The sequence below is a fragment of the Lepisma saccharinum genome, chromosome 8 (assembly GCF_977018435.1).
Source record: "Lepisma saccharinum chromosome 8, izLepSacc3.1, whole genome shotgun sequence".
NCBI classification, from domain to species: Eukaryota; Metazoa; Arthropoda; class Insecta; order Zygentoma; family Lepismatidae; genus Lepisma; species Lepisma saccharinum.
The window spans coordinates 37,084,346-37,111,661 of record NC_139236.1 but is presented as its reverse complement, the minus strand read 5'-3'; the positions used below and the strand labels follow the sequence as shown (position 1 = coordinate 37,111,661).

Below are 27,316 nucleotides of genomic sequence, written 5' to 3'. Positions count from 1 at the left end.
AAGGCGAGAACGTTACGTCTACGCCACCGGGGAGGCCTGTTGTATTCTGTTTTAACTCAAGGAAAACGGGACATTATCATAATTAGTATTTTCTTCAAGGCGCTCGAAAAAATATATAACATTCATCGCTTTCCGAGATCTCACGATGCAATAAAACGCACTCACAAATTTCCTTCTATATCAAAGGCCAGGAAATGAGACAGCTAGACAGAAATGCGCGGTTGTCACATTTGAAGAAGGCGATCGGGCGAAAACCAAGAATTGCTGTTCCGGCATACACACAAACCACTTGCACTATCGAGTTGATGGTTTGCATGATTATAATGTGTCAGCGAGACACTAAATATAGAGTATCATGTTAACAGCTAAGTTATTCTAGAGAATTTTCCCTAGAAATGATCTAGGACACGGAGAAAAAAAGCAAGTTCTTGAAAACTCTAGATGCAAATACAAAAGTTACGAGCATTTTTTATTCATTACAAGAGTTGAAAATATTTTTAGTACAGTAAAACATCGTTAATCCGGACCCCGATTAGCCGGACTTCGCTTAATCCGTACAGGCAAATGGGAGAAGAAAAAAGAGCAGAATGCAAGGTTTTAAATGTGACTAGAAGTCAACAAAAGAACTTCCAAAAGAAAAGGCAGTCAACCTCTGATGAAATTCTGTTTCGCGCAGACTTTGTACTGTAGTGTATAGTGTATTTTGGCCTATGCTCTTTAAATACACCATAATAAACGTGTTTTGTTGCTATAAACGGAGTTTTAATGCACTTTCTACTGCTTCTCTAGGTTATTTCAGTTAATCCGGACTTTCGTTAAACCGGTCAACTTATCCCCCCATTAGTCCGGATTAACGAGGTTTTACTGTATTTATCAGGTTTCATTGGTGAGTTCTACAAAAAAAATAGTTGGCGAACGAAAAGTATTCTCATAAAAATGTAGTTGGTAGGTGTATATAGAAAGAAAACTCGTGGGTTCAGATATACGAATAACTAAAACATCGCTTTCTACTTCTTGTTCGCATTGCAGGTTTTTAATTTGGTAGCGAATTTTTGATAGTTTATCATGTTCCATTTATTTCATATTTCTTTTGTTCCGAAAGAATTTGATACAAGAATAAGCGCTGTTGTAAATCTTCAAAATATACAGTTGAGACGACGTGTAACTGTATCGATGTGGTGCAATTTTGTCACCGTGTAAGAACCAGAACATACACAACAGATGTTTCCAAGATCTTCCATATTCTCCATGAGCCATTCTCTTGTAGTGTGAATATCAATGTGCTATTCGTTCGTCTTCAGTGTGCTTCCAAACATAGTGTGTATATTTTTATATACATCTGAGCAACAATATACCACATACTTTCTTTGCAAGACTTGTTAAACCATTCCCAGTGACGATTTATAATTCTATTTTTAAACTCTACCACGGTGGGTGATCTCAAGTGGGAATTTTTCCAACAACGCCCCTGCATAAACCCGTTCTGGGGCTCATCCAGCCTGTAATTAATTTATAGCTGGCGACAAACCTGCAGGGTAATGTCTAATGGAGCGTGGTGTTGATTACATTTCTGCCTACACCTTGTGTGTTCTATAATGGAAGGGTGAAATTGACAGGGGAAATCTTTACCATTGTAATTAATGCTTGTCTAGACGTCGTTGTTGATGTTTGTATCTTTGTCAGTTAATGCCTTTTTCTGCTTCTTTAGTTTCATCGCAACATTGAAAATGAATGATGATTTTATGAAATAGACGAACAAAACGAAACACAACTGCTTAAAATACTATGTCTTCGAGCCGTACACTCATTGTCGGCGACTCTATGAAGCTTAATGTTCTCTTGATTAACGTATAAGAAATAAGACCAGTTTTTGAAGCAGAAAGCTTACTTCCCCCATATGCTCTATAAGTATGACATTGCAGGACGTTTCTTCCTTCAAGATAACGCGCCTCCCCATTCTTTTCCTCCAAGAGTGATAATCTCCCGGCGTTTTGTAAGAAAGAACCCAAACTGTCAGCTCTTTGGGAAGCCATCATGTAAAACAGATGACAAACTTGATGGAAACTTGAAGGAGATAGGCGAGCGGCGTACATCAGAGAGAGAATACCAGTTAGCTTCCTTCCAAAGTGGTACCGCCGAGCCCTCTTAGGAGACCGAGTTTCGACAGAAAGACCCTCCTTTTGTACAAGGGGAGCTCAAGTTTCGGAAGTTAAATTAACCTTGTACAGTTTAATTAATTTCATGTTTCACTCATTACGAAATCATTGTGCTTTGTTCGAGGCGAGCCTGTCTGTCTCGCAGAAGAGAGTGCCGTGCCATTGACATTAAATATTCAGGGCGCGGATGGCAACGTGGCTGCAAATGATTCGTTGGCGTGGTAGTTGGGAATTTCGCCCGAAGAGGTGCAGTTGTCGATGGCTATCTAACGGGCAATGCTGGGTAAACATTACCATTATTAGCATCGATCTTTATTCCCCAACACACACTTCCTTTCTGTGTAGGATTGAAGGGAATCTAATAATTGATTTGCATGTCGATTGGCCATTCCGAGCCTCCTGAACTTATCTGATTGGTAAGTCTTTTGGACGCGGTCCGTTGATGCTGATCTGCAGGGTAAAGGTATGCCTAGCTTTCATTTTCAGCCTTTCCTATTCGAAATTGGGGAGAAGTAGCTACAGCAATGTCAAATCTTTCTTAAGGCAGTTTCCACATGAGCCACCGTGCTTCTACCACGCTCTGATCATGTAACGTCCGTGCTCCGACCATGTCTTGTCCAGCGGAATTCCACATTGTACCGTGGTCTTTCTGTGCGTTTACTGCATGTTTCCTATCCCTATCTCCCCGGTGCCGTAATGGTAACGTCGTCGCTTTGGAATCAAAGGTTTCCGGTTCGATACACCGGCGAGAGAACATAATGGTTCGGATCCCACTTTAAACTGTAGGGTCCAGTGGCGTATATTGAGTCCAAGGTCTGAGCTATATCATTATGTCACATGGTCCTAGGCTATGAATAGAAATAAATTTACCAACTCCTAAGAAATCAGGTTGCCAACTCATAATAAATCAGGTTGCCAACTTATAGGAAATCAGGTTGCCAACTCATAGGAAATCAGGTTGCCAACTCATAACAAATCAGGTTGTCAACTCATAAGAAATCAGGGTGCCAACTCATAAAAAATTAGGTTGCCAACTCACAAGAAATCAGGTTGCCAACTCCATATCTCACTGATATGAATAATTTTATTTACAATTTCTGATTGATTTTTCAACTGTATTTTATTCTCTAGACTTCAGGCTTCGCAGATAGCCTAGCTAGCATAGAATATACGCTCCTGGTAGGGTCTATTCCCGCTCTATTACGTTTTGTGTCTCCAAGTTGGTCTAACTGTCGCTAGCCGATCGTGCTTGAAATTGGCGTATTTAAATAATTTTTTGTATCCGGGCTGTTTCCAAAACATCTTTCACGCAAACTTTTCCTACATTTTGTATAAATATTTCTCTCATTCAAAACCTATATTACACACACAGAGACATACGGCATTAAACTTTCACAGACCATCATTTCACTTAAGTTTGTGAATGGCCAAACCCAGAGTACTTCAGTAGTGGAGCCCAATACAGATTAAACGTCTTTGATGTTGGAAGATACATGCCTCCTTCACTCTCTCGGCGATCACTCCACACCCTCAAGTTGGCATGGTAGCTAGTTGAGATATTGCTGTAGACTATCTTATAGATTAATTCCGTCAATACGGTGTTAATTTCGACTTTTGACACACTATTCAGAAGCCCCAAGAAATATACGAGCGTCTAGCGACAGCCTTAGAAACTTGGAAATACATGCTAACAGCACCAAACCTGACCTGCCTAACCTATCCACGTATGCATGTAATTGCTTAAATAAACAAAACATAACTTGCCTAACCTATTTACATGCTTATTTATGCTATTATATACCTACACGGATAGGTTAGGAAGGTCAGGTTTGGTGGTGTTAGCATTTATCTCCCAAATTGCTAAGGCTGTCACTAACCACTCGTAAGAAATATTAACTTCTTTTTTATGAGTTGTAGATGGCTCCACTGAGGCACTTTTTGTGCATATTGTTAAAACTATAAAATACTTTAATTATATTTAAATTTTGTAATACACGTTTCACTGCTTATATATACTATACAATATTCAGCAATATTAATATCCAAACATAGTCAACTATTGAATTACACAGTACTTTCATCTATGGGATGAAGGCATTCATGAATATAAATTCAAGGCTTTAATTATTTTATTAAAATCGTCATGAACATTCAGAATTTATCTCAGCCTAGAGGTCTTGATAACATTGGTCAACAATGATTTTGTTAAATGAATAATTTTCACTGATTATTATGTTTATTGGTGTGCTGATTCTGAATATGAAGTCAGTATTTCTCTATCGGGCTCCATTTTGTTTTGTAACGCGTTCCTATTTTTTCTCCTTGAACCCCATTTTTATAAGCTCTATTACAGTAGGTAAAGTACAGGCATTATGAGTGAACGTGAACAAAAGTCACTTGCTTTGCTAAGACGATTATCCGCAAGTCAATCATTGATGACAGCAATGATAAAATACTGGTCTTTTATCATTAGGATATACAGCAATGGTAACATTATTGTTGAAATCCCGTTCTCTTACGTTTGTGACATAAATACGTGTGTTGGCTATAATTTGTGCATATTTTGTGTTATGTGAAGTGTGTATATATTTTAAAAATGCCTCATAAGTGTGTTAACCAATCAAACATTTTTTGTTATATTTGCGGTGAGTCTGTGGTGGATCCAGAAGTTACAGTTGGGAGAAGCGAATTACAGTGAACCTCACCTCACCGAGAAGCCTTTCTAATTTTGTTACACTTGCCCTGTTTTATGTAAACAATTTATCGCACTCTAACAAGGAGACAAGCTGGCTTCTATGTTCTAGAGATTATTGTTTCACAAAAATAGGTGTTCAGGGCTGGAATAGATAGTCATTATTCTGTGAAAAGTAAAAAAACGTGAGTAAAAAGTAGATTAGGTCTATACTGATTTATTGAACATGCATACTTTTCTGGAGCGTAAATATATATTTCTTAAACTTGTTTGGATGGGCAACCAGGGGGATAGAGAACTACTCTCTTAAGGAGTCTCGTATTCGATCTCATTTTGAGGCCTTGTTAGGATCCAAATTCAATCTGCAGGTCCAGTTTGCGATTGCCCTATCTGAAGATAAAGTTGATTTAAATCAAACTTAGCTTAATACAACCGAAATTTCTTTATAAATACATTTATGGTCAATATAGGCTACAGAATATGTAACGTATATTAGTTATATTAAAGCAATGTTATTTCATTACAAATAAAAGTGTATTACAAAAACTCTGAACCAAATACAGAAAACTGTAAACAGATTTGAAATCAGCGGAAAAAAATACTATCAGAATCACCTTTTCTTTTCCATTTAACAAGAGAAAAAGTTAAAATTTGTTGTCCAGTGTAATGTGCAAACAAGAAAGATAAGGGATGAATTATAAAGTGGAAGGCGGCATTTAGTGCCAAAAGTAACATTGTCTTAGAAAGTCCACTTGCAGTACATACTTAATACAACCAGAGAAAAAGGCTCATAATTATATGCACCATTGTCTATTTGTTCTCAGAGAACATCTGCTCTTTCGTATCCTGAATACGATAGCATGGTTGCAACTGTTTGGTCTTTTCGAAATTTTGGACAGTTGCTGTTCAAATATCTAAAAGTTAGTTATAATTCTACTACCTGTGTGAGTTGCTCCAGTTAGCAGTGTGACAGTGAATCTCTTAGACAATGTCCTTGCATAAGGCGGCTCTGGGGTTCACCCAACCTCTTAGGTATCCAAGGGTAAATGGTGCTGGAGCGTGGTGCTGATCACATCATCTCCACAATGGCGTATATCGTGAATGTATGTAGGCCTTGCCTCCATGACTTGAAGCAACATGCAGAGTAAGGCTTCACCTTGTAGTTTCTTGCCAGCCTAGCTTGACTTTCTTATTTTCAAGGGTTTACTCTAGCAAAAATACTTTATTAATTTTATCAGTAAAATTTCGGCGTTTACCTTGACGTATATGCTTTATAGATACAGAATTTTTTTTTAAAAAGAACGACATTTCGGCAGAAAAGCACAACGAAAATGAACCATCAATTCGTTTCTTTCGAGTATTGCCTCTATCTTGAGCGCTTTTGGGTATCTCTCTTTCTTTGATGGCCCCCGGCTACTGCATAATATATACAGACCATCGCTTTAACGGCCTAAGGCCCGCCGAGGCGCTGCCTGTACGTAACCCCACTCCGCCATCTCACGGTCTACCACCCCGAAGTGATTTTTTACTCGTTCCGCCGCTGAATAATAAATGGGGAGGAGCTAAAATAACTGAGGGATGCTATCACTCAAGTCCCGCTGACGTGTCCAAAGTCGCAGGTCGGCACCCTCGACCCCGGAAAAGCAAATGCGGAAAGAAAAGAAAAGTAAGGTCTTCCTCCTGCAAAAGATGCCGATGGGAGATTAAGAATGGGAGGGGGAGCAAACGTTGCCACTGCTCTGTAGGCCTATTTATTGATTGATTGATTTAGTTTATTTTACTTCGCGTTTTGTGCCTCTTGGCTAATTTGCGAAGATGGGGATGTGTGATGAAATTGATGAATGGACATTCACAAACAAGCAAGCCCGAGCGGGATTCGAACCCGGGACCCTTGGCGTCGCAGCGCTATGTTCAAACCACTCGGCCACAGGGTCCGGCTATTGAAGTTTAATCCTGCGTAGCGCATACAAATTTGATGCGTGAAGTGCGGATGAACGAAAGTAGGATGGTAAAGCATGCCGGCGATAGACCTAGTAGGTATGGTACCGGGAGACGAGAACACGACAGGCCGAGACGAGACCGAGAACGATAACGAGACAAACCTCTGTAAAATGGAGACGAGACTACGACAGGAAACTCATCGAAAACATTTGCTAGTAATGGATTATATTAACAATTACGTTAACCAAAATATATAACCTAATTAGATGGATATATGCTTGGTACAGTAAATCGCACAGTGGAAAAAAATAGTTTAGGTAATTGTTTCAAATGTCACACGTAAGAGTTTACCAAACTCTCTAATGAGATTCAGAGACTGACATTAAGTAAGGAAACCCATTACGAACCTTGTTACAGCTGTAGGCACTCATACATTTTCGGTAACAGATTCGTTGCTGTCAGAGAACATAAGCGAGGATGAGTTCAATACCGGGTGGAGGCACAAGTGGTTCGGATCCCATTTTAAACTGTAGGTCCAGTCCCATTCAGCCTCCTGTGCATAACATGGACCTACAACCAAAACACAAACTCAATAAGCGGAGGTGAACATGAACCGGTAGCCTTAAATCCGGCAAAAGAAGTCGCCTTCACAGGTAGACTCTGATTTGTGGAATTGTCGACTCGCTTCCCGCACTTTCATCTTCTCGTTAATCATACGCTGTGCATCTTTCTGAAGTCTTCCTCCGTCCAAGATGTCTTCCGTTGTTCCCTGGAGCGTTCTTGGCATATGTCTGTAAAACAAGTGAAAAGAGTAAAGGCTGAGGTAATGAAACGAGTAGAACATTTGGTTCATGAGTGATAAAACGATAGTATCAGACTCCGTATCAGATTACTGATCTTGTAAACTTTCATGTAAATGTAAAAAAAGCGCCGTTATCTGCCCACTCAACATTGCGCCATCTTACCCCACAACGTTGAGATGAATGTTTTTACAAACACTCACCAGATGGCAACACTGACCTGAATATACAAAACAAATATGGAAGTGCAATGGACAAGCTTCCCGAAGGTGAGATCTATGATGCTTACAAGATAGTGTAATAAATTTATTTCACTTACCAGCTATGTCCTGACGACGTAAAACTCTTGTAGTATCTCCGGTATCTAATTTATCGGGAACACAACGCTCACTCGTTCGTCATGTATCTTCAAAACTGTGGAAGAGTGGCGCCAGTGACCTGCTCCTTCTCTGCTAGTCACGTGATGCGCCATCACTCCCCCTGCGCCATCTGTCCGCCCTTTACCCTGCTCTTTGTTGCTCATACTACGAGTACAACATTTGAAAACTCAAAATAGGGCTGAGACTTGCACTTCGAGACAGAGAGGGGAACGAGACGAGACTGAGAATGAGAGGAATTTTCAACTCGAGACGAAATCTAGAAAGGTACGCCTACAGTCGGAGGCAATCAAAATGGGGCACCTATCCTGAAATGGTGGTAACTCTGTAGTTACTGCTGCCATAAGTAGATTGTAATAGCAAATTTGCAATGGCAACTTCTACCACAGCCGTAGAGTTAGGCAACACGCATAACACCTTACACGAAAGCGAGTATTTCAGGATCTCGGTGTCCCAATTTTATTGCCGGTCACTGTACATAGTTTCTCACATACGAAACCAGAGAAGACGTGGTGACATTCTCTCTTCTCGTCTCGATAACATTACCAAGATCGAGTTCCGATTTGAGCACATCCATTGACAAAGAATTACTCGGTTTGAAGTCATGTTGTGGTGGTGTGAATTCGTATCAACCATCGGCGTCTACCAGGGGTCTCCCTTATCGCAGAACGCGGGAGCAACTTTGCGTTCTAACGTCACCACGGAATGCTTGTTAGGCTTAATTATTTTATCATAAACAATACATTTACCGTGTATTTATGCTAAGGGAACCAAACCTATCAGACCTAACCTAGCAACGTAGGCGTTCCTAGTATGACGTCAGAACGCGAAGTTGCTCTCGCTTTGTGCAATAAAGGAGGCTCGTCTACCAGAGCTTCAGGTTGGGACTGCCATAATAGCGGAACTCAAATTTGTTCGACCCGTCTGTCTGTCAGTGAGAGATAATGATCGATCCAGTGTGACCTGCCGATTATTAGAGAATTATTTAAAATGTAGATTTAAAATTGTGAGGAGTTTAACGTTATCAGATTCTAGTTCAAGGCAGCACAAATCATTTCGGTTTGCCACTATATCTCTAAGACATAAAGCAATCGATCAAATATTTGTTATTTCTCTTAATGATACTTTGTGAGCTGAAAAATCTGTGAATTCTCAAACTTATATACATAAGCTCGTTTGGCCAGTTTCAGCGCCGAACTTGTCTTTCAGTTCTGCCAGATGGCAGAAAGGTGGGTCTTCCAAAGATATATTTGTCACATTTATACTAATATTTCATCTGTTTTTATACTAAAAACTTACGAAGGGTTAAAAAGATGAAGTTATTCCATGTGCATCGCATAGCGACATGCACACTTTTGTTGCGGAGGCAATGTCAGATAGATTCCGAATTTCGACCATCTTGTAGGTGATGTGATCAGCAAAACGCTCTTGTTGTCTTTACTCCCTCTTTGCAGTGAGTGGCTGGGTGAATGCCAGAGCCTCATTGAAGGGAAAAAAAATCCCTCTCTGTGATCACCCATTCCAGTATCGAACACGGGCAGTCAGATACCCCCCCCCCCCTTTTTACTGACCATTTGCTAAAGATAGTGTTTTATTATTGATATCGGAACTGAATTAACACTGTAAACACAAATGTTAGAGACGTGTTTAAGATAATGATGGTTTTCATTGTAAATACTGACTCTTCACACGATTACCAGTAGTACTTTTTACTGTTAGTCCGTCATTCCTCAACCAGTTCGCTTCCTCGATGGCCTTGCAATCAATGGGTACCGGGTTCGATACCCAGTGGAGGCACATAGTAGTTCATATCCCACTTGAAACTGTATGTCTAGTCCCAATTAGCCCATCTGTACATAAAAAGCAATTTAGAAACAAAACTAACTCCTCGTCCAGTTGCCAGTCACGTAATCAGTTCGTTCAAGAGTTTGTAATCAATCAAAATTGGATTGCCAGTTATCAGACATAGAATGGAGCTCCAACCTCGAAAGGGGGTTACTATTTTACTCAAGATGTCCAACTAATGAACATTCCAAAGGTCTAACTGGAAAAATGATTTTTGAGATTACAGTGTACGATATCCTGTTCATCCAAAAGATCACTGCGGCCATGTCAAGTGTTAAAATCCTGCTTTCATTATCCATTTCCAACTATTTCTCATCTTCTTCCAGGACGCATCCAGGAACGAATTATCCCTAAGCAACGTCGCTGGAATCTTCTACATCCTCATTGGTGGACTCATCCTAGCAATGGGAGTGGCGCTTCTGGAATTCTGCTACAAGTCACAGATAGAAGCCACCAGGGCAAAGGTAAGAAATGGATCATATTTCATGTAGAAACTTGTAGCATGAAGTCTGTAACAAGATCTATTTGCCTTTCTTGTTTCCGTCTCAGATATATATTCTTGTTCCATTTCCTTGCGCTTTTTATTAGTATGGATATTTCATTTCCCATCAAAATACCTTGTCCTGAAACTAATGAGTACTGAATTCAGAATTCACTACTTGACTCGTACATCGAGAGTTTAGTATCGTGATTCAATAAACTGGTAACCAAATTTTCATTTAATAATTCCGTAAATGAATCCACTCCCGTAAATGAATCTCGATTAGTAATTCGTAAGAGCATCTTGAATTCGCTCCCGACTACCGGAATGAATCTCGAACAGTACCAGAATTACAGATAGAATGCATGAATCGAATTTTAATTGTAAGCAAGCATGTTAAGTCTGTGCGCAAGATTTTTTTAAATCCAGGATCTATTTCCTAATTCCAGAATCGAACACAGAATTCACAAACCATGAATCATTCTCAGAATCAAGTATACTCTAATACAGTAGTTTCCAAAGTGTGCGCCGCGAAATGTTCCAATATTTTCACTGAAATGACACTTGCTTGTTAGTCTACACAGGGTTTTAGAATCGGACCATCGCATCAATCCAAATATGTGCTTATTTAGTACTCTTTACATGTAAAATGTTTCTGAATTTAAATTATGTGTTTATTTTTTTAACTTAAGGCAAGCAACCTAACCATACTGAGCGTTGCAATTGTTATATAGGATTACATTCTGACTTGGGCACCGCGGAAAATCCTTGATACACTAAGGGCGCAGCGAAACGAAAAAAGATTTGGGAACCACTGCCCTAATAGAAGGTTCCATAGTTGATTCTCTCGAATCAAATCTACCAAAACCCATTTCGCGATACTAGCGACACTTAAACTTAATGCATATTCGTTAAGTTGACTGTTCGTTCACTTACCAGCACTCAGTTGGTTCAGTGTACTCATAGAGGAGTACATGGGGCAGTTGACTCTTTAATATCTTTGTAGCAGCCTCAACAACCACAAAAGTAACTGAGATCAGGGCGAAAACAAAAGGACTGCTTTCGCGGACGAGAAAATTTCAATTCATGATATGTTGAGAAGATATATTATATTGCCTCAAATTTTAAGTTCGATTGCTCCAATGTATTTCTCAGGACTTTGAAGATATGACAAATTGTTTTGCTCTCTGTGAAACATCTTAGAACCACTCTACAAAATCTACGTGATATTGTCGCATGGTACGATACCGTATTCATAGAATACCTTCGTTAAAAGATGAAAATAAAGGGGCTGCAGGAAACGGGACATATCCCACTCTGCAGCCAAAGTGAGATAATGGTGATATCCGATTGGCAACGCCATCTCTGATCGCACGAAAGAACTAGCAGTGGGTGGAATATTCCCATGTTTGCAATAAATGAGTATATACAATGGATGGAAAAGGATTAACTATTTTAAGCATGGAAGAAAGGCATATCCACTCTGGCCCGAACGAAAGTCTTTCTCATCCTGTGGCAGGTACTTATTTCGCGTCTCCGCCAATAAGAGGCATCCTACCAGGCCCGTACCCAGGGGAGGGGCCATGTCGGCCATGGGCCCCCCTCGAGCCATGAATTTTTTTAAATGTGAACCTACAAAAAGCTACGAAAATAACATCGACGATCTTTAAACTTGTAAAAATTTCAATTTTGTCCTTGCATAAATGAATGTATTTGTCGTTGAAACTACTTACTCGTTCGTACGGATTGCTGTAGCAGACTCATTTCATAGTGTAAACTTCCGTGACCTTTTAAAGTTACTATTGCAGATCTGTAAAGCTATAAATGTTCTCCAAACGGTCCATTGTTGGAATTACCTTACCCTTGTAACATACCCATTGCCCACTGTAACAACTTTCTAGACAAACGGTTGGAGATATCTGTGTCTAACTCGTGCACGTACGTCGTCGCAAGGCTTACTCTGAACTTGAAAGTAACTAACTAACTCTCTAGCCTTCTTAAACCCGAAGGTTTATGGCTGCAGCGAGATAGGCCTTCCATATGTTCCTATTCTGAACAAGATCTATTCATTCTTTTCCATCCCTACCGATATCCTTTTGGTCCATCTCAACGTTATCCCTACATCTTCGTCTTGGTCTTCCTACAGGTCTCTTACCATCAGGTTTCCCAACAACAATCCTGTCAACTCCTCTTTCCTCTCCCATTCGTGCCACATGGCCTGTCCACCTAAGTCTTCTTGATTTAATCATTCTAATAATATCTGGAAATAAATACAAATTATGTAGTTCTAAATTATGTAACCTTCTCCAATCACCTGTCTCCTCATTCCTATTAGGTCGAAATATTTTTCTAAGGATTTCATTTTCAAATACTCTTAATTTATGTTCCTCTTTCAATGTACGGGACCAAGTTTCGCATCCATATAATACTACAGGCAAAATTTGGGATATTTTAACTTTTAGTTTTTTAGATATTATAGAGAAGAGAAAAGTTTATGAAGAGAAAAGTAATTCGCATTTCCTGAATGAAGCCTACTTTTTATTTCCTCTTTAATGTCATTTTCATTTCTTAGTATTACTCCTAAGTATTTGAATTTGGAAACTTGTTCAAACGAATTGTTATCACTAATTAGATTTTGATTTTACCTATCACTTGGTTTCGACCTGTAAGCATATGTTTAGTTTTCTCATTGCTAACTTCCAAACCTATCTATTTAGCTGCTTTGAAAATACTTTAGTATTATTCTTAATTGTGTTTACACCATCCACTAGCAAGTCTACATCATGTGCATATGCTAACAGTTGAGTTACACCGTTAAATTTAAGTCCTTTGTTAGTTTATTTTCCCTTCCTAACAGCTGAACTTGAAACCCAGTTCTAAATTAAAAGGGCCGAGCTGGGAGCACCTTGACGAGGTAGAATTAGTGAGGTGCGTTGAATAAAATTACTCCAAACGTTAACCGAATACGTTGTACAGTTGAAAAAATACTTCCCGCAAAGAGCCTTAATACAAGTAGGCTTATAGGGGAGAATTTCTGTCCACGACTGTACATTGATACTCTTATCTCGGTGGCAGCTTCGCCATGACAGGAATTTTCAATGAAACGATGACGATGACGATGACGATGATGAAATTTGTTGATGCTTGATATGAAACTCCACTGAACATATCTTATATGATATAACAATTGATTCTACCAAGTCTCTTGCTGTTTTCAAAACGTCAATGATTCTGGACTTAACCGCCATATTGTGATAAAGACACTTTTGTTTCACTATCCTGTATTTGAGGACACATCCAGCTGCTAACAATCACTAAAACTAACTGCTAAGATCTCTAAATCTGCCGCTCCTAACCTACAATTCCGCTTAGTTCTAATAATGCACATGTAGTTAGGTTAGGTGGGCCAGGTTTAGATAGAAATTACCAGATGGATGTGCCCCGCACCAGACCACTTCAACAACAACATTTCTTCTGGGCAGACTAAAGTAAGCCTCTTAAATATCTTAAAGTAGGGCCAACCAATAATATTTTGTTAGGAATCCATTAGGTGGTTGCTTATGTACAGGATTTCAATTCGAGATGCATATTCTTATCAGCATGTTGTTCGCAAGCTTTTATAATTACAACTAAAAAATATAAGATGGTGATCATTTTCTTGCTTCTTATGATTTTTATAAACAGAAACGTAAATATGACCTTGTCTTGCCATCTATGAATCAAAATTCAATCTTCCGATAGATTTTAATTTTATTGTAATTCAGGGCTTATTAACAGCGGAAAGGGACATCCAGAGCACGAATTAACAGGGGAGGTCGGGAATTGCCCTCCCCGCACACAAAAATATCATTCCCTAAAATAGAAAATTATATTTTTCCCTGTCAGGTATGTTTGTATCATCTTCAAAGAAAATGAAATTGAAAGCACATGGTACACCAGCTTTGTCGATTAAAAAGGGGACACCATTCTTCAACTGACCAACTTCACCAATCCGAGACAACAGCAGGCTGTTTTCCACTTAAGTTTTCATGGCATAGTGCTCATATCTAACACGTGTTAAAGAGTTAACAATAAATTTGTAGGTAGATTATATGGACATTAAATTTGAATTTGCCAATAGATAGTTGGTCAAGTTTTCGGTGCTATTTGTTCGATAGCTCTTTTGGTGTACGAGTTTTGGTTGTCATAGAATGTATATACAGTAAAACCTCGTTAATCCGGACTAATCGGAGAGATAAGTTGACCGGTTTAACGAAAAGTCCGGATTAACTGAAATAACCTAAAAGAGCAGTAGAAAAACTCCGTTTATAGCAACAAAACACGTTTATTATGGTGTACTTAAAGGGCATAGGCAAGTCTGCAGGAAACAGAATTTCATCAGTGGTTGACTGCCTTTTCTTTGGGAAGTTCTCCCATGGACGTTGGATGTTCGTATTGTTAGCCGTTACGGAGCAATATGACGAATGCGATTGACTTCTAGCCACATTCAAAATCTTGCATGCTGCTTCTCTTCTCTTTTTGTCTTTTGCCTGTCCGGATTAAGCGAAGTCCGGCTTATCTGGGTCCGGATTAACGAGGTTTTACTGTATAGTAAGTGAATAGAATAGAACACTATATATTTATTTGCGCTATGAGCATTTGCGACCGTACTATAATCGTTATCATAAGATTTGATGACCTGGGTTAGAAGCAATGTTCTAAGGTACTTGAGACCGCCAGGCAATAGTTTACTAATTCGTAACTACAATTGCATACCCAAGCAAAACCCACCTCCCAAAATGAAATCACAATACTCCACTATCAGTGAGCATCTCCCCCAAAGCAAAAAGGTTAAAACCTACACTAGGGACATCTAACGTTCAATTTTTAATTGGCGTAAAAGTGAACGTTACGGACAATAGCATGAGCTCTTGGGGGAAGAGCAAATGGTGCCAAGATTTTCAGCAGCTTCTAACGTACGTGTGCATCGCCTCCACTTAGGACAGGACTGATTATTTCAACGCATAAACTCTTTTCAGCTCATCTCATCTATTCTCCTTGAAGATAATTTCGATGAAAGGTTACGAGAAGATTATTACGGAAAGAAATTTGTTTGTAAATATATACCTCCTTGTCTCTTCTCTCTCCACACAAAGACAAGCATTCAATTTCATGATTTCCCAGTGCGGAATCCAGCGTGACCTTTACCCCTATTCAACGAAGCCTGAAAGAAAGGTTCTCTTCAGTCCTAAGCCCGCCTGTGACCTCCGCAACCCGGTACTCCACGCAAACACAAACCTAAAGGTCAGAGGCCCAGGACAGCAAGAGAAACCTCCACTCTCCCCCTTTCTTTCTCCATCCCACCACTTTCTTTTCACTACTTTCTTTCATCCACTGTCTTCCCCCCCCCCCTTTTCATACTCCAGTGCCGACGGTCTTCGGAAAGAGGGCCTTCGTGGTCTGTTCTGAGGTTCGTCATCGACCTTAGCAGGTCCTTTTCATTACCTAATAGCCACGCACACACATACAAATCCGGCGACGCATTCCGAGTCTACTACAGAAGAATGCCATCTTACCAAAGCAAAGCTGTGACTGACGTTTATGTACAAGACGCGGGTTCTCCTATGAATTATCTTCTTTTTACGATTCCACTGTGTTCTCCCATTTCAGATCAGAGATAGTTTCCAATGACATATTAATTCCACAAACCAGGAGCGTATATTCTTGGCTACCTTGGCTAACTGCGAACCCTGAAGTCTAGAGAATAAAATCCAGGAGATAAATCGATCAGAAATTGTAAATAGAATTATTGACATCAGTGAGATGATGATGGTGATTCTGGAGTTGGAAACCTGATTTCTTGTGAGTTGGTAACCTAAGATCCTATGAGTTGGCAACCTGATTTCTTATGAGTTGGCCACCTGATTTCTTATGAGTTGGCAACCTGATTTCTTATGAGTTGGCAACCTGATTTCTTATGAATTGACAACCTGATTTCTTATGAGTTGGCAACCTGATTTCTTATGAGTTGGAACCTAATTTCTTATGAGTTGGCAACCTGATTTTTTATGAGTTGGCAACCTGATTTTTTATGAGTTGGCAACCTGATTTCTTATGAGTTGGAACCTAATTTCTTATGAGTTGGCAACCTGATTTCTAATGAGTTGGCAACCTGATTTCTTATGAGTTGGCAACCTAACTTCTTATGAGTTGGCCACCTGATTTCTTATGAGTTGGCCACCTGAATTCTTATGAGTTGGCCACCTGATTTCTTATGAGTTGGCAACCTGCTATGTTATGAGTTGGCAACCTGTTTTGTTATGAGTTGGCAACCTGATTTCTTATGAGTTCGCAACCTGAATTCTTATGAGTTGGCAACCTGATTTCTTAGGAGTTGGTTAATTTATTTCTATTCATAGCCTAGGACTAGGACTAATATTTTTCTTAAGATTTTAATGCTCATCACAAGTATTATTCGGATGCTGTAACTGTCGTTTAATTAGGACACAATAAGTATTGAACCTGGTGTTTACCGTTTAAGTTACCAACTATCGATCTCGCCACAGACGTTCCCTGGTAGAGTCTCCGCCTGAGTATGGATGTTCTTTGTGAGTGTCATATCATCAATTTTATCTCGCCGTTTCTTCGTAGCGATTATTAAAATGTCATAAAAGCGACGGTAAATGACATGAAAAACAAAATACAATAGCTGGGCGTTATGTAAAGAGATGTGAATTTTAATCAAATATCAAATTTATCGAACACAGCTGAAACCTTATTAAATACAGCAGCCTTACAGCATGACGTCATTTCAAGCTTCATGTATTTGATTAGATTGTATCATTAAGAACAAAGCAGGAAACGAACACTCGCAAATGAAAGCAAAGAATATCTTGATTAAAACTCGTTGTACAGAGGGTAAATTTCTCATACGAATTAAATCAAGGAAATATCCGAGGTTTAAAAAATGTATTCGTGTGGTAACAGCTAAGGTTATAAGCACAGACAAATGTATGTACATACATGTATCTGTGCTACGAGTTGTACTTAGCACATAATACAGAAACATGAAAGAATAATCTCTAAGTATTATTGTAAATTCTTATCGTTTGTGTACGAGTGTGTGAATATGAGCATGCAAAGTTATACTATTGATATATTTAACGCAGTCCACTTAAACTAAACTTCTTTGAACAATAAACTTGAAACAGTTCAGAAGATAGTTGAAGACGATTGAAAGAACACTCGAGTCACCTACTGTCCATTTTCTGAAACAACCATCTTGTAGGACTTTAATTACGCAAACAAAACGCATCTCTTTTACGCGACAGGTGTTATCTCTCCTTCACAGAGGCCAGTGACCGGTGCATACACTATTACGGACACTAGGATTATTACTAATAATGGTTTACTAGCAAATGAACAGCATGGTGATTAGGCTGCAGGACTCTGTGATGCTACTAATTAACTACCTCCCCTATTACGTAATCAAGAGAATAACTTCGATAATGAGATGTTCCGTATAGACCTCTACTTGTTCTATTGTGTATGCTTGAATGAGGAGGATGTTATAATGTACGAGGGATGTTCAAAAATAAACGACAATTTTTGTCGTCTTTCGGTAATAAGCCGCGGAAACTATTTTTGTACTGGATTCATAACTTTGCACTGTTTCTGCAATCCTTGCACTCACACATGTAGTTCAAGTGCAGAAAAAAATGAATGTAATCATGATGCTCTATTTTGTTTTCCAAATGGGTGATTTTCAACTCAACAAACAGTATTGGTCGATCATTGTATAAAGTATCACATGACAGTAGCACCTGGTATCTCTTTCGATCCACGAAATTATATATATTCTTAGTGAGTTACGAGCAATCGAAAGTTATCGTGTGGTTCGATTCTTGAACATTAATAGGCAACTGAATTGATAAATCGGGGGGGGGGGGAATTGTAGAATTGAGTTATCATATTACTTTACACAGTCGATTCGGTACAGCAAATTTGAAACTTTATTGAATTGTAGGATATTAAAGATTAGAAGCACTTTTATGTTTGGCTGGCAATTGTTTGACCGTGATAGAAAGGCACTCAGATCGAAATGCCAGGTCAGGTTATCAAATTGATAATTCACAGTTGTATCAACTCGTCGAATTGTATGCGTATGTATTGTTCGAATGATTTCGCAGATATCACAACTTAAAAAATGTATCGAATGTTGACTTCCAATTATTTCCACCCATTAACAGTTGGACATGACTATAAAAAAATAATTTATGTCACGACAGGTCTCCAATTGGAGAAAAGTTTTAGATCGCCATGTTTAAAAGTTTAATAAATGTAAAAGGGTTACTTTTGATCGGTTGTTGTCTCTCATGGACACACATGCGAGCCAATAGAGAGCTAGCGTATGTTGCGTTGAGCTATGTCGTCACTAGAGCTAGTATTTATTTATTTATTTACTTATTTATTAATTGCAATTTCCAGTACAGCAGAAGCCATTTTAAACCGGAAAGACACAACAGTAAAACAGTACAGTAGTGTTAAAAAGAACACACGAAACAAGATAAAATAAAATAAACAAAATAGAAACTTAAATATAAACATAAACAAACCAAGACAGTACCAAGGTAAACAGATTACTTTCACAATGCATTACTTATGTACATTTTTTTCTAAGTTGTTGATAAAAGACGAATATGAACTGAAAATATCTACTTGGTTTCAGATGATATTGAATTGGTTCGGTAGCCTATGGAATAATGAACGTTGCATGAGTGATAGTCTGGGAGTTGCAGTCTGGAAAGTCTCCTTGCCCCGTGTTTTATGTCTGGGCACTCTGAGGGAGAGAAGTGGGATGCTGCATCTTAGGTTTCGATTAATGATCTTATGTAGTAATTTCATATCTGCAACGTATCTACGTGATTCTGAAGTATTTATGTTTAAGTTTACAAGCAGATCTCTCTTAGGTAGGCGTCTCAGGACCGGCACTCTATATCGAACGATGGAGAGGAAAAAGCTGAGAACATTGTCGATCTTGGAGGTATGAGAAGGGGCAGCCATGTTCCAGATGGGTGAACTGTATTCTAGAATGGGGGACACAAAAGTTTTGAAGTAAATGGAAAGTGCTTTTGGGTTCTGGATTTCGATGAATCTGTAAAGTAAGCCTAGCATACGCATTGCTTTTTTTGTGGTGGTTGATATGTGATTATCGAAGGTTAGTTTAGAATCTATGGCTACCTAGATCTCGATATTGTGCTTCTTTTGCTAGAGGGATGTCGGTGAGTGTATAATTACCTTCAAGAATGTTTTGTTTCAATGAAATTGTTATGTAAGAGCATTTCGAAGAGTTTATGGACAGTTTCCATCGCTTACACCATTCAGAAAATTTGTTTATGTCATTTTGGAAAAGTCACATGTTTAGACATTATGGTACCCTAGGCAGGATTGTTGTTTGGTACAACCACCACACTACCAAGCACCGGCGTCTTTTGTAAGTTTGTGAAATTTACCTACATCCTACAGATTTTTAAAATGAGGAAACAAAAACTCATTACAAATAATATAATTACATTTAAAAATTCGTAATTTCCATTTCCGATTAAAAAAAGTCAAGCATAATATTTCAGTTACATCTTAGTATCTAAAGAAAATATTTAAACACTTACTATTACTCCTATTTTAGGAAACAAAAAATTCCAGCACTGTGTTACAAGAATACAGGGTGTATCGTAAGTAAGAGCGCAAACTGACACAGTTGAAAGTACTCGATAATAGAAGCAAAAAAGTCTCAGTAAACATGGGTATGCAAACGAGCCGTTTTCGTGATAATTGCGAATGTGTGGTTACAAGCCGCCACTAACTTCGTTGTTTGTAAACGTCGTCCTAGTTGGTAAAATGCTAATAATACAATAACGAAAGTCATTGGAGATCTCATTGCTTTTATTGAACATTCTACTTACTTTAACAAACGTTAGTATGTTACATGTTACAATTACTGTACACTCGTACCTGTTAAAGGAGGTGTTCAAAGTGTCGTCCTTGAATCTGGATACAATACTGTACGAGATTCCGCATTGAGTTTCGAATTCTACCGAACAGCCCCGGTCCATTTCGGAATTGGTTACAAGCATGTAAAATTCTCTGTACTGATTGTATCCATCCTGTTTGATTACAACACCACCTCTCGGAAATGTTCTGTTTTGTAAACAAAGAGCAAAACTCGGAACTCGCTAACCACACATTCGCACACATTATTAGCATTTTACCAACTAGGACGATGTTTACAAACAATGAAGTCAGTAGCGGCTTGTAACCATAAATTCGAAATTATCTCGAAAACGGCTCGTTTGCAGACCCATGTTTACTGAGACTTTTTTTTCTTCTAGTATCGTGTACTTTTAACTTTCAGTTTGCGCTATTACTTATGATACACCCTGTATACCTATGAAAAGTGTTAATTTCATAGTTTCATATTCTCACTGTTTTCTTTCCTTTTTTTTAAAAAAAAAATTAAAAAACTTTTAATGGCGACCAGGCTTCAGTCACCCCAGCCTATTCCTCGCTACGGGTCTTTCCCGAGCTACCGATAGTTGGCATCGATGGATAGACTGACAAACCGACGTACAGTCACGGACAATTCTGGGTTGTAACGACCCTATTGAAGAAGCACTGAAGCAAGCCATCCATGTTTGACCACCAAGCGCCTTGTGATTAGACAACCCAACTAGCATTGCAATTCTGCGGCTTGTATACCAGTCACGGGTATACATCTCTGTAAATTGAGTAGTGATGCCAAAGAGAAATACGAGATGAAGATTGTTGATCGTAATGTCTCATGTTCTCGACATGGAAAAATACTCGGTCCACGTTACGTTCCACTATTTAATGTTGTTTGGGAACGAACCTGACGGACTGGGTTTATATTTTCAGTCCTTGCATTACAGTAAATTCCATATTTTACAATTACATTAATGCTTTGAACGATAATAATACCCAGAAAAATATCGGACACACGTGCACACCACTCTTCTCACACACATGCACGTGAAAACAAACACACAAAGCTAAGTTTTAACTTCCAAGTGAATGTCCAAGTAACAGAAAATGGAGAAGCACGATGTGCGAAACATGGGATTTTTCACAGAAAGAATGCGTCTATTTTTGACATACGTGGTTTCTATTAATATACAATGAAACAATTATAAGAGAAATTAAGATGCATTTTCGTCTTCAGGTGTTGAGGAAGGAAACAGACTGACTGGAAAAAAGAAAACATGGTGTTATTGATAGACTGTTAGTTATCGTACAGAGCTTTCACCAGTGAGATCTAGGTTCGATCCCCACCAAGCACATTTTTTAAAATTCTTTTCTATTAGTGAAGAAGTATGTAATATTGTTTTCTAGGCATTTTGACGAAAGGATACACAACAAATTTGTTCGTTTAATCTGTATTTTCATTCTTCTACAACTAATAAGTTCTCTATCGCAATGGGATATAGAGATTCTCTATCTAGGATAGAGGATATCTTCTCAATGGTTCCATACGTAATGTGCCTGAAATTGAATGCCCTATTTTTAACCGTGAACGTGTTTTGTCTCTTCAATTAAAACTTTTAGTTTACAATTTAGTTCATCATACCAACCTGTGTCCTTCTCCCTTGTTTATTTAGAGTTATACATAAAATACCATTGGAGCATGGAAAAACCTTTCACTGTTCATTAGTCAATCATTGTTCTCTGCAGTTTTCAATGCAACATTCAGGCTCTCTGATCGTGCATCGTACGTTTCAGATCAGGTATCCACATAATTTAATATATTTATAAGTTGTTTTAAGCGAAATTCTCCATTTCTATTCTTTGCATATATGATATCAATATCACATTGCAAACAGTTATTAATGGTTTCAATGTCATTTGCTGGGTAAAAAATGTTCGTATTACTTTAAATTCGAACATGCAAACGCAAGTATCAAAGTATTGCTTTAGACAGCACTCACGATTTTGAAACGTGGAAAGGTAATCATTTTACGGGGAACGTGAAAGTTGGTGTGTGTTGACAGACTGTAGCTACTGCCATATTAGCACTGACAAATAGGAAGCATTCTCAATGATCACGTTGCTGCATTCTTTTCGCTAATAAATAACTGCGTTTTTTCAACACATACACAAATACATCGTCGCTTCGGAACATCAAATTTTCATCTTTGCTGCTTTCAGATTACCAACATACGAAGTGGCATGCAATTCAAAAGGTTTTTCAGTAACCTCAGTTTTATAAATAAGATTGGATGAAATTAGACAAAAAAAAACTTCCCTTCCCCTGGGCTCGAACTCGGGTTGCGCGCATGCTAGTCCGACACGATAACCATCACTCCAAACGAGACAACACGAAACTCTTTCGCAAGTAGTCGACTGAAACGCAAGTTAATTTTCAGATTGCTATTTCCCAAGGTATAACATTCCTAGGCAGATGTGTCTTGCATTTTCTGTACTTTTGTTATTTCAGTTGCTTTGGTCTCTCCCTAGGTTAATCACGGCAATAATGAGGAATATTTTTTAGACAAAGATGATAAACAGACACACAGGAATATTCACCCTCGCAAAAAAGCCAGAACTCCAGTCTGGAACCTTCGACGCGAGGTCTGTTTCTTGTTGTAACTATATCTGTGTGTTTTTGTTAGATTCATGTTTTTTCGTGAGTTGATATGAATAAAGTAAATAAGTAAGACAAGTGGGTGGAAGGGACTGGAGAATCGTAGCTACAGAACCATTGAGAAGATCTCTATCGCCTAGATAGAGAATCTCTATATCCCCTTGTGATAGAGAACTTATTAGAACAATGAAAATACAGATTAAACGAACAAATTTGATGTGTATCCTTTCGTCAAAATGCCTAGAAAACAATATTACATACTTCTTCACTAATAGAAAAGAATTTTAAAAAATGTGCTTGGTGGGGATCGAACCTAGATCTCACTGGTGAAAGCTCTGTACGCTAACCAACACTCTATCAATAACACCATGTTTTCTTTTTTCCAGTCAGTCTGTTTCCTTCCTCAACTCCTGAACACGAAAATGCATCTTAATTTCTCTCATAATTGTTTCATTGTCTATTAATAGAAACCACGTATGTCAAAAATAGACGCATTCTTTCTGTGAAAAATCCCATGTTTCGCACATCGTGCTTCTCCATTTACTGTTACTTGGACATTCACTTGGAAGTTAAAACTTAGCTTTGTGTGTTTGTTTTCACGTGCATGTGTGTGAGAAGAGTGGTGTGCACGTGTGTCCGATATTTTTCTGGATATTATTATCGTTCAAAGCATTAATGTAATTGTAAAATATGGAATTTACTGTAATGCAAGGAGTAAAAATATAAACCCAGTCCGTCAGGTTCTTTCCCAAACAAAATTAAATAATGGAACGTAACGTGGACCGAGTATTATTCCATGTCGAGAACATGAGACATTACTATCGACAATCTTCATCTCGTATTTCTCTTTGGCATCACTACTCAATTTACAGAGATGTATACCCGTGACTGGTATACAAGCCGCAGAATTGCAATGCTAGTTGGGTTGTCTAATCACAAGGCGCTTGGTGGTCAAACATGGATGGCTTGCTTCAGTGCTTCTTCAATAGGGTCGTTACAACCCAGAAGTGTCCGTGACTGTACACGCTAAGAAATAAGGAGTACTTTTTCGGCTGCTGGTAAACCTCTACACCAAAAAATCTATGGGGAAAGAATTAAATTGACTCTCCAGAATTGTTCACAGTCTAACTTTACTTTACAGCATTAGCTATGGGGCAAATATTAGGGAGCTCCATTTCCCGATATCCAACTAAAACCACTTTTTCATACCGTCTGTACAACTCCCCACCGGTTCCTAAAATAATTATCGATCACATCAAAGTGAAGAAGATACCTAAGGTAACAACGGTACCCGACTGCCTCCAGGAGTATATCTCTCAAAACATTCCCAGCTGCCCCCAGAGGATGGTTTGGTGTTTTCCAAGTTCCACCAGTTTCACTCTCCGCGTCCTCTCGCCCTCCTTTGCGTCCAAAGGCCTCGAACAAACGATCAGAGAGTCTTTGATCCCCCATCGACGACCGAATTGGAGGACAAACGCATCGGTAACAGCCTGCAGGCTCTAATTAGAGAGCCCAGCCCGGCACAAGTCGGCAAGGCTCCTTTGAAGTCATCCCGAGAGAAAATGCTGTAAGAATATGTCTCGTTGATCTATTGAACGCTCAAATGAGAGAACGGGATGTTGAATGAGTTTCCTGTTTCTATTCGTATATCTTCTTCTTTCGCTTTCCATTTCCTTGTATGCTTATTCTTCCATCTCGTTTCTGTTTCTTTCAGGCTTCATTGCAAATCTTGTCTTATTCCGGTAAAAATTCTAATCAGGATAAACAAGAGAGGATCTACAGATTTTTTAATGAAAGAAAGTGAATAGCAGAAATGGATTACCAGAAAACCTGTATAAATGGACAGGGATTTACCGCGACTCTTATGAAAAGAAAATTTACAGGAATATGAAATAACAAAAAAACCTGTATAAAGGGATAGAGATTTACCACGACTCTTATGAAAAGAAAAATTACTGGAATAGGAGATTACCATGAAACCTGTATAAAGAGAAGGGGATTTACCACGACTCTTACGAAAAGGAATTTTACAGGAATAGGAGATTACCATGAAACCTATATATTGGGATGGGAATTTACCACGACTCTTATGAAAAGAAAATTTACAGGTATAGGAGATTACCATGAAACCTGTATCAAGAGATATGGATTTACCACTACTCTTATGAAAATAAAATTTACAGGAATGGGAGATTACCAGGATACTTGCATAAAGGGATAGAGATTTACTACGACCCTTATGAAAAGTTAATTTACAGGAATGGGAGGAGATTGTCATGAAGTGACAAAAGATATTTGAAAAAATATATTTATAGGAATGGAATGTGATTACTGTATAAAGCGATAGGGATTTACTATGACATTTATTATCTTACGTATCTTATGAAAATATAATTTACGGGAATAGGGGGAGTTTGCCATGAAGCTTGTACAAAGGAATAGGGTTTTACCATGACTCTTAATAAAACATAATTTATTAGAAAGGGATAGGATTGCAATGAACCTTGTATAGAAAAAGATAGTTGGACCAACGGGTGATAGATAGATGCTTCCTTAAATTCTTGTTTTACAGCTTTCTTATAGTTCTGATTATAGTATTCCTTTCTTTTTAACTTCCGATTACATGCCTACTAGTCTTATGCTCTTATTCGTTTCAAATTTTAGCTTTTTTAGTACATCGTACCGACGATCTCGATAAAATGCATTCTTTAAAATTGACGACTCACCTGTAAAGTGATTTCTTATGCGTGCATAAATGTATATTGTAACTATATTATATCTTCAACTGGTAGATGGGACCAAGAGGAGTGAGCAGGCTCTACAACTATATGCACAGTTGATTTACCTGCAAGAGAGAGAAAAGGATTCAATATTCAGATATGCAGGTAATAATATTTGCTTTTAAATTATTATTTAATTACAATAATAACAAGCGACTTCAAAGGCAAAAGTTCAGAATGTTCATAGAACTACACAATATGAGAAAACATTGAAATACCGTTGTCATATTTTTCCTTAGCCAATACAGGGCACACATAATGGGAGTGTAAATTCAAGTTTTATACAGTGATCTATATTATCTCTTACAGTAATGTTGTGTTAAATATTTCAACATTACATAAATGTGTAATATAATAAAGACAGACCGTAATTCGAATAAATATAAAGCTGGTTAATTAACAAATTTTGTTACCTTATGTTTAGGAGATATGATCGTTAGTAAATCTGAATTAAGATAAGGATAAAGAATTTTAATATAAATAATGTGAGTGTTAAAATATTTGCAAAAAACAATCTAAAGTCAATATTCGGTTAATTAATGCATTAATCTGGTTTCAGATATTAAATTCATAGTGTTGGAACCTGCATTCGAGCTCCGTACTTCTAATAGTTTGCATAGGTATTGTCCAAGGTATCGTCTCCAAACTATGAGTTGTTTTTGGAACTAACGTTATAACAACTGTAAAATAGCCAAAAAGTTAACGATATTTTATTATGTGTCTCATCCAATCATTCGAACCTATAACCTATGTAAGCCTGTGTTAGCAACAAGGCATTTGCAGCAAACCCCCTGCGATACGAAACAACGTCTGAATTATTCTAGTACGCTAAGCTAACTGGAATTACATTTCGGTCATGATTGTCAGCAACAATCGCTTAGTTAACATGGCCAGTTATATTACGCTTTCAAGCATTATACAATGGGGGAAACGCGCTGTTGATATTACCGTGAGAATGACGTCATTCCTGGATAGTCGATTCTTCTTTACACAACGCCCTTAGTTCGCGTTTGATCCACGTTACAACAATAACAATTGAATAGTGAAGAGCGATGCGTCAGCGGAAGCAATCGTTGTTTACTGGAGTCCATATTGGAACCTGAACCCTCATGTGAAATTGGTTACATTCCAGTAAATGTGGACAGAGTTAGTAACGAGATTATCCGCCAGAGGCGCGGTATGACAATAATTTACCTGGGCTGAGTGGGCGAGGTTCACCTATACGCAAATTGTTCCACCCTAGCGTTCAAACGTGTATATTTAATACGTGCATTAAAGTAATGTATTTAAAGTTATAATATCAATTTTAGGTTGAAATATACTGTACGTGCAAAGAAAAATGATTTTTAAAAGATTGATATATGTAACCGTAATATTAAGTAGTAATAGATTCTATCTTTTCGGGGTGTATATTGAAAAGGACGAACAATATAAACAAAGGATCACGTTTGAAGTGGTGGTCAGTTTGCAGATGACCCCAATTGCAGGTATAAACGTACATTTTTTAACTAAACTAGATACTCCATGTTCATTAATATTGGAACGCAGACTGCAGGATATAATAAAAGAACAAAAATTCATCATGAATGAAAGGTAGTAAGATATTAAAT

General features: G+C 38.2%; 1 protein-coding gene across 1 annotated transcript in view; it reads left to right on the top strand.

Moving 5' to 3' along the window:
- Positions 1-27,316, top strand: part of LOC145991733 (glutamate receptor 1-like) — a 682,690-nt gene that overhangs the window by 582,206 nt on the left and 73,168 nt on the right. Inside the window, exon 10 of the mRNA XM_083127787.1 lies at positions 10,138-10,275. Coding sequence (XP_082983913.1) covers positions 10,138-10,275 — 138 coding nt within the window. The remainder of the gene's footprint in view (positions 1-10,137; positions 10,276-27,316) is intronic.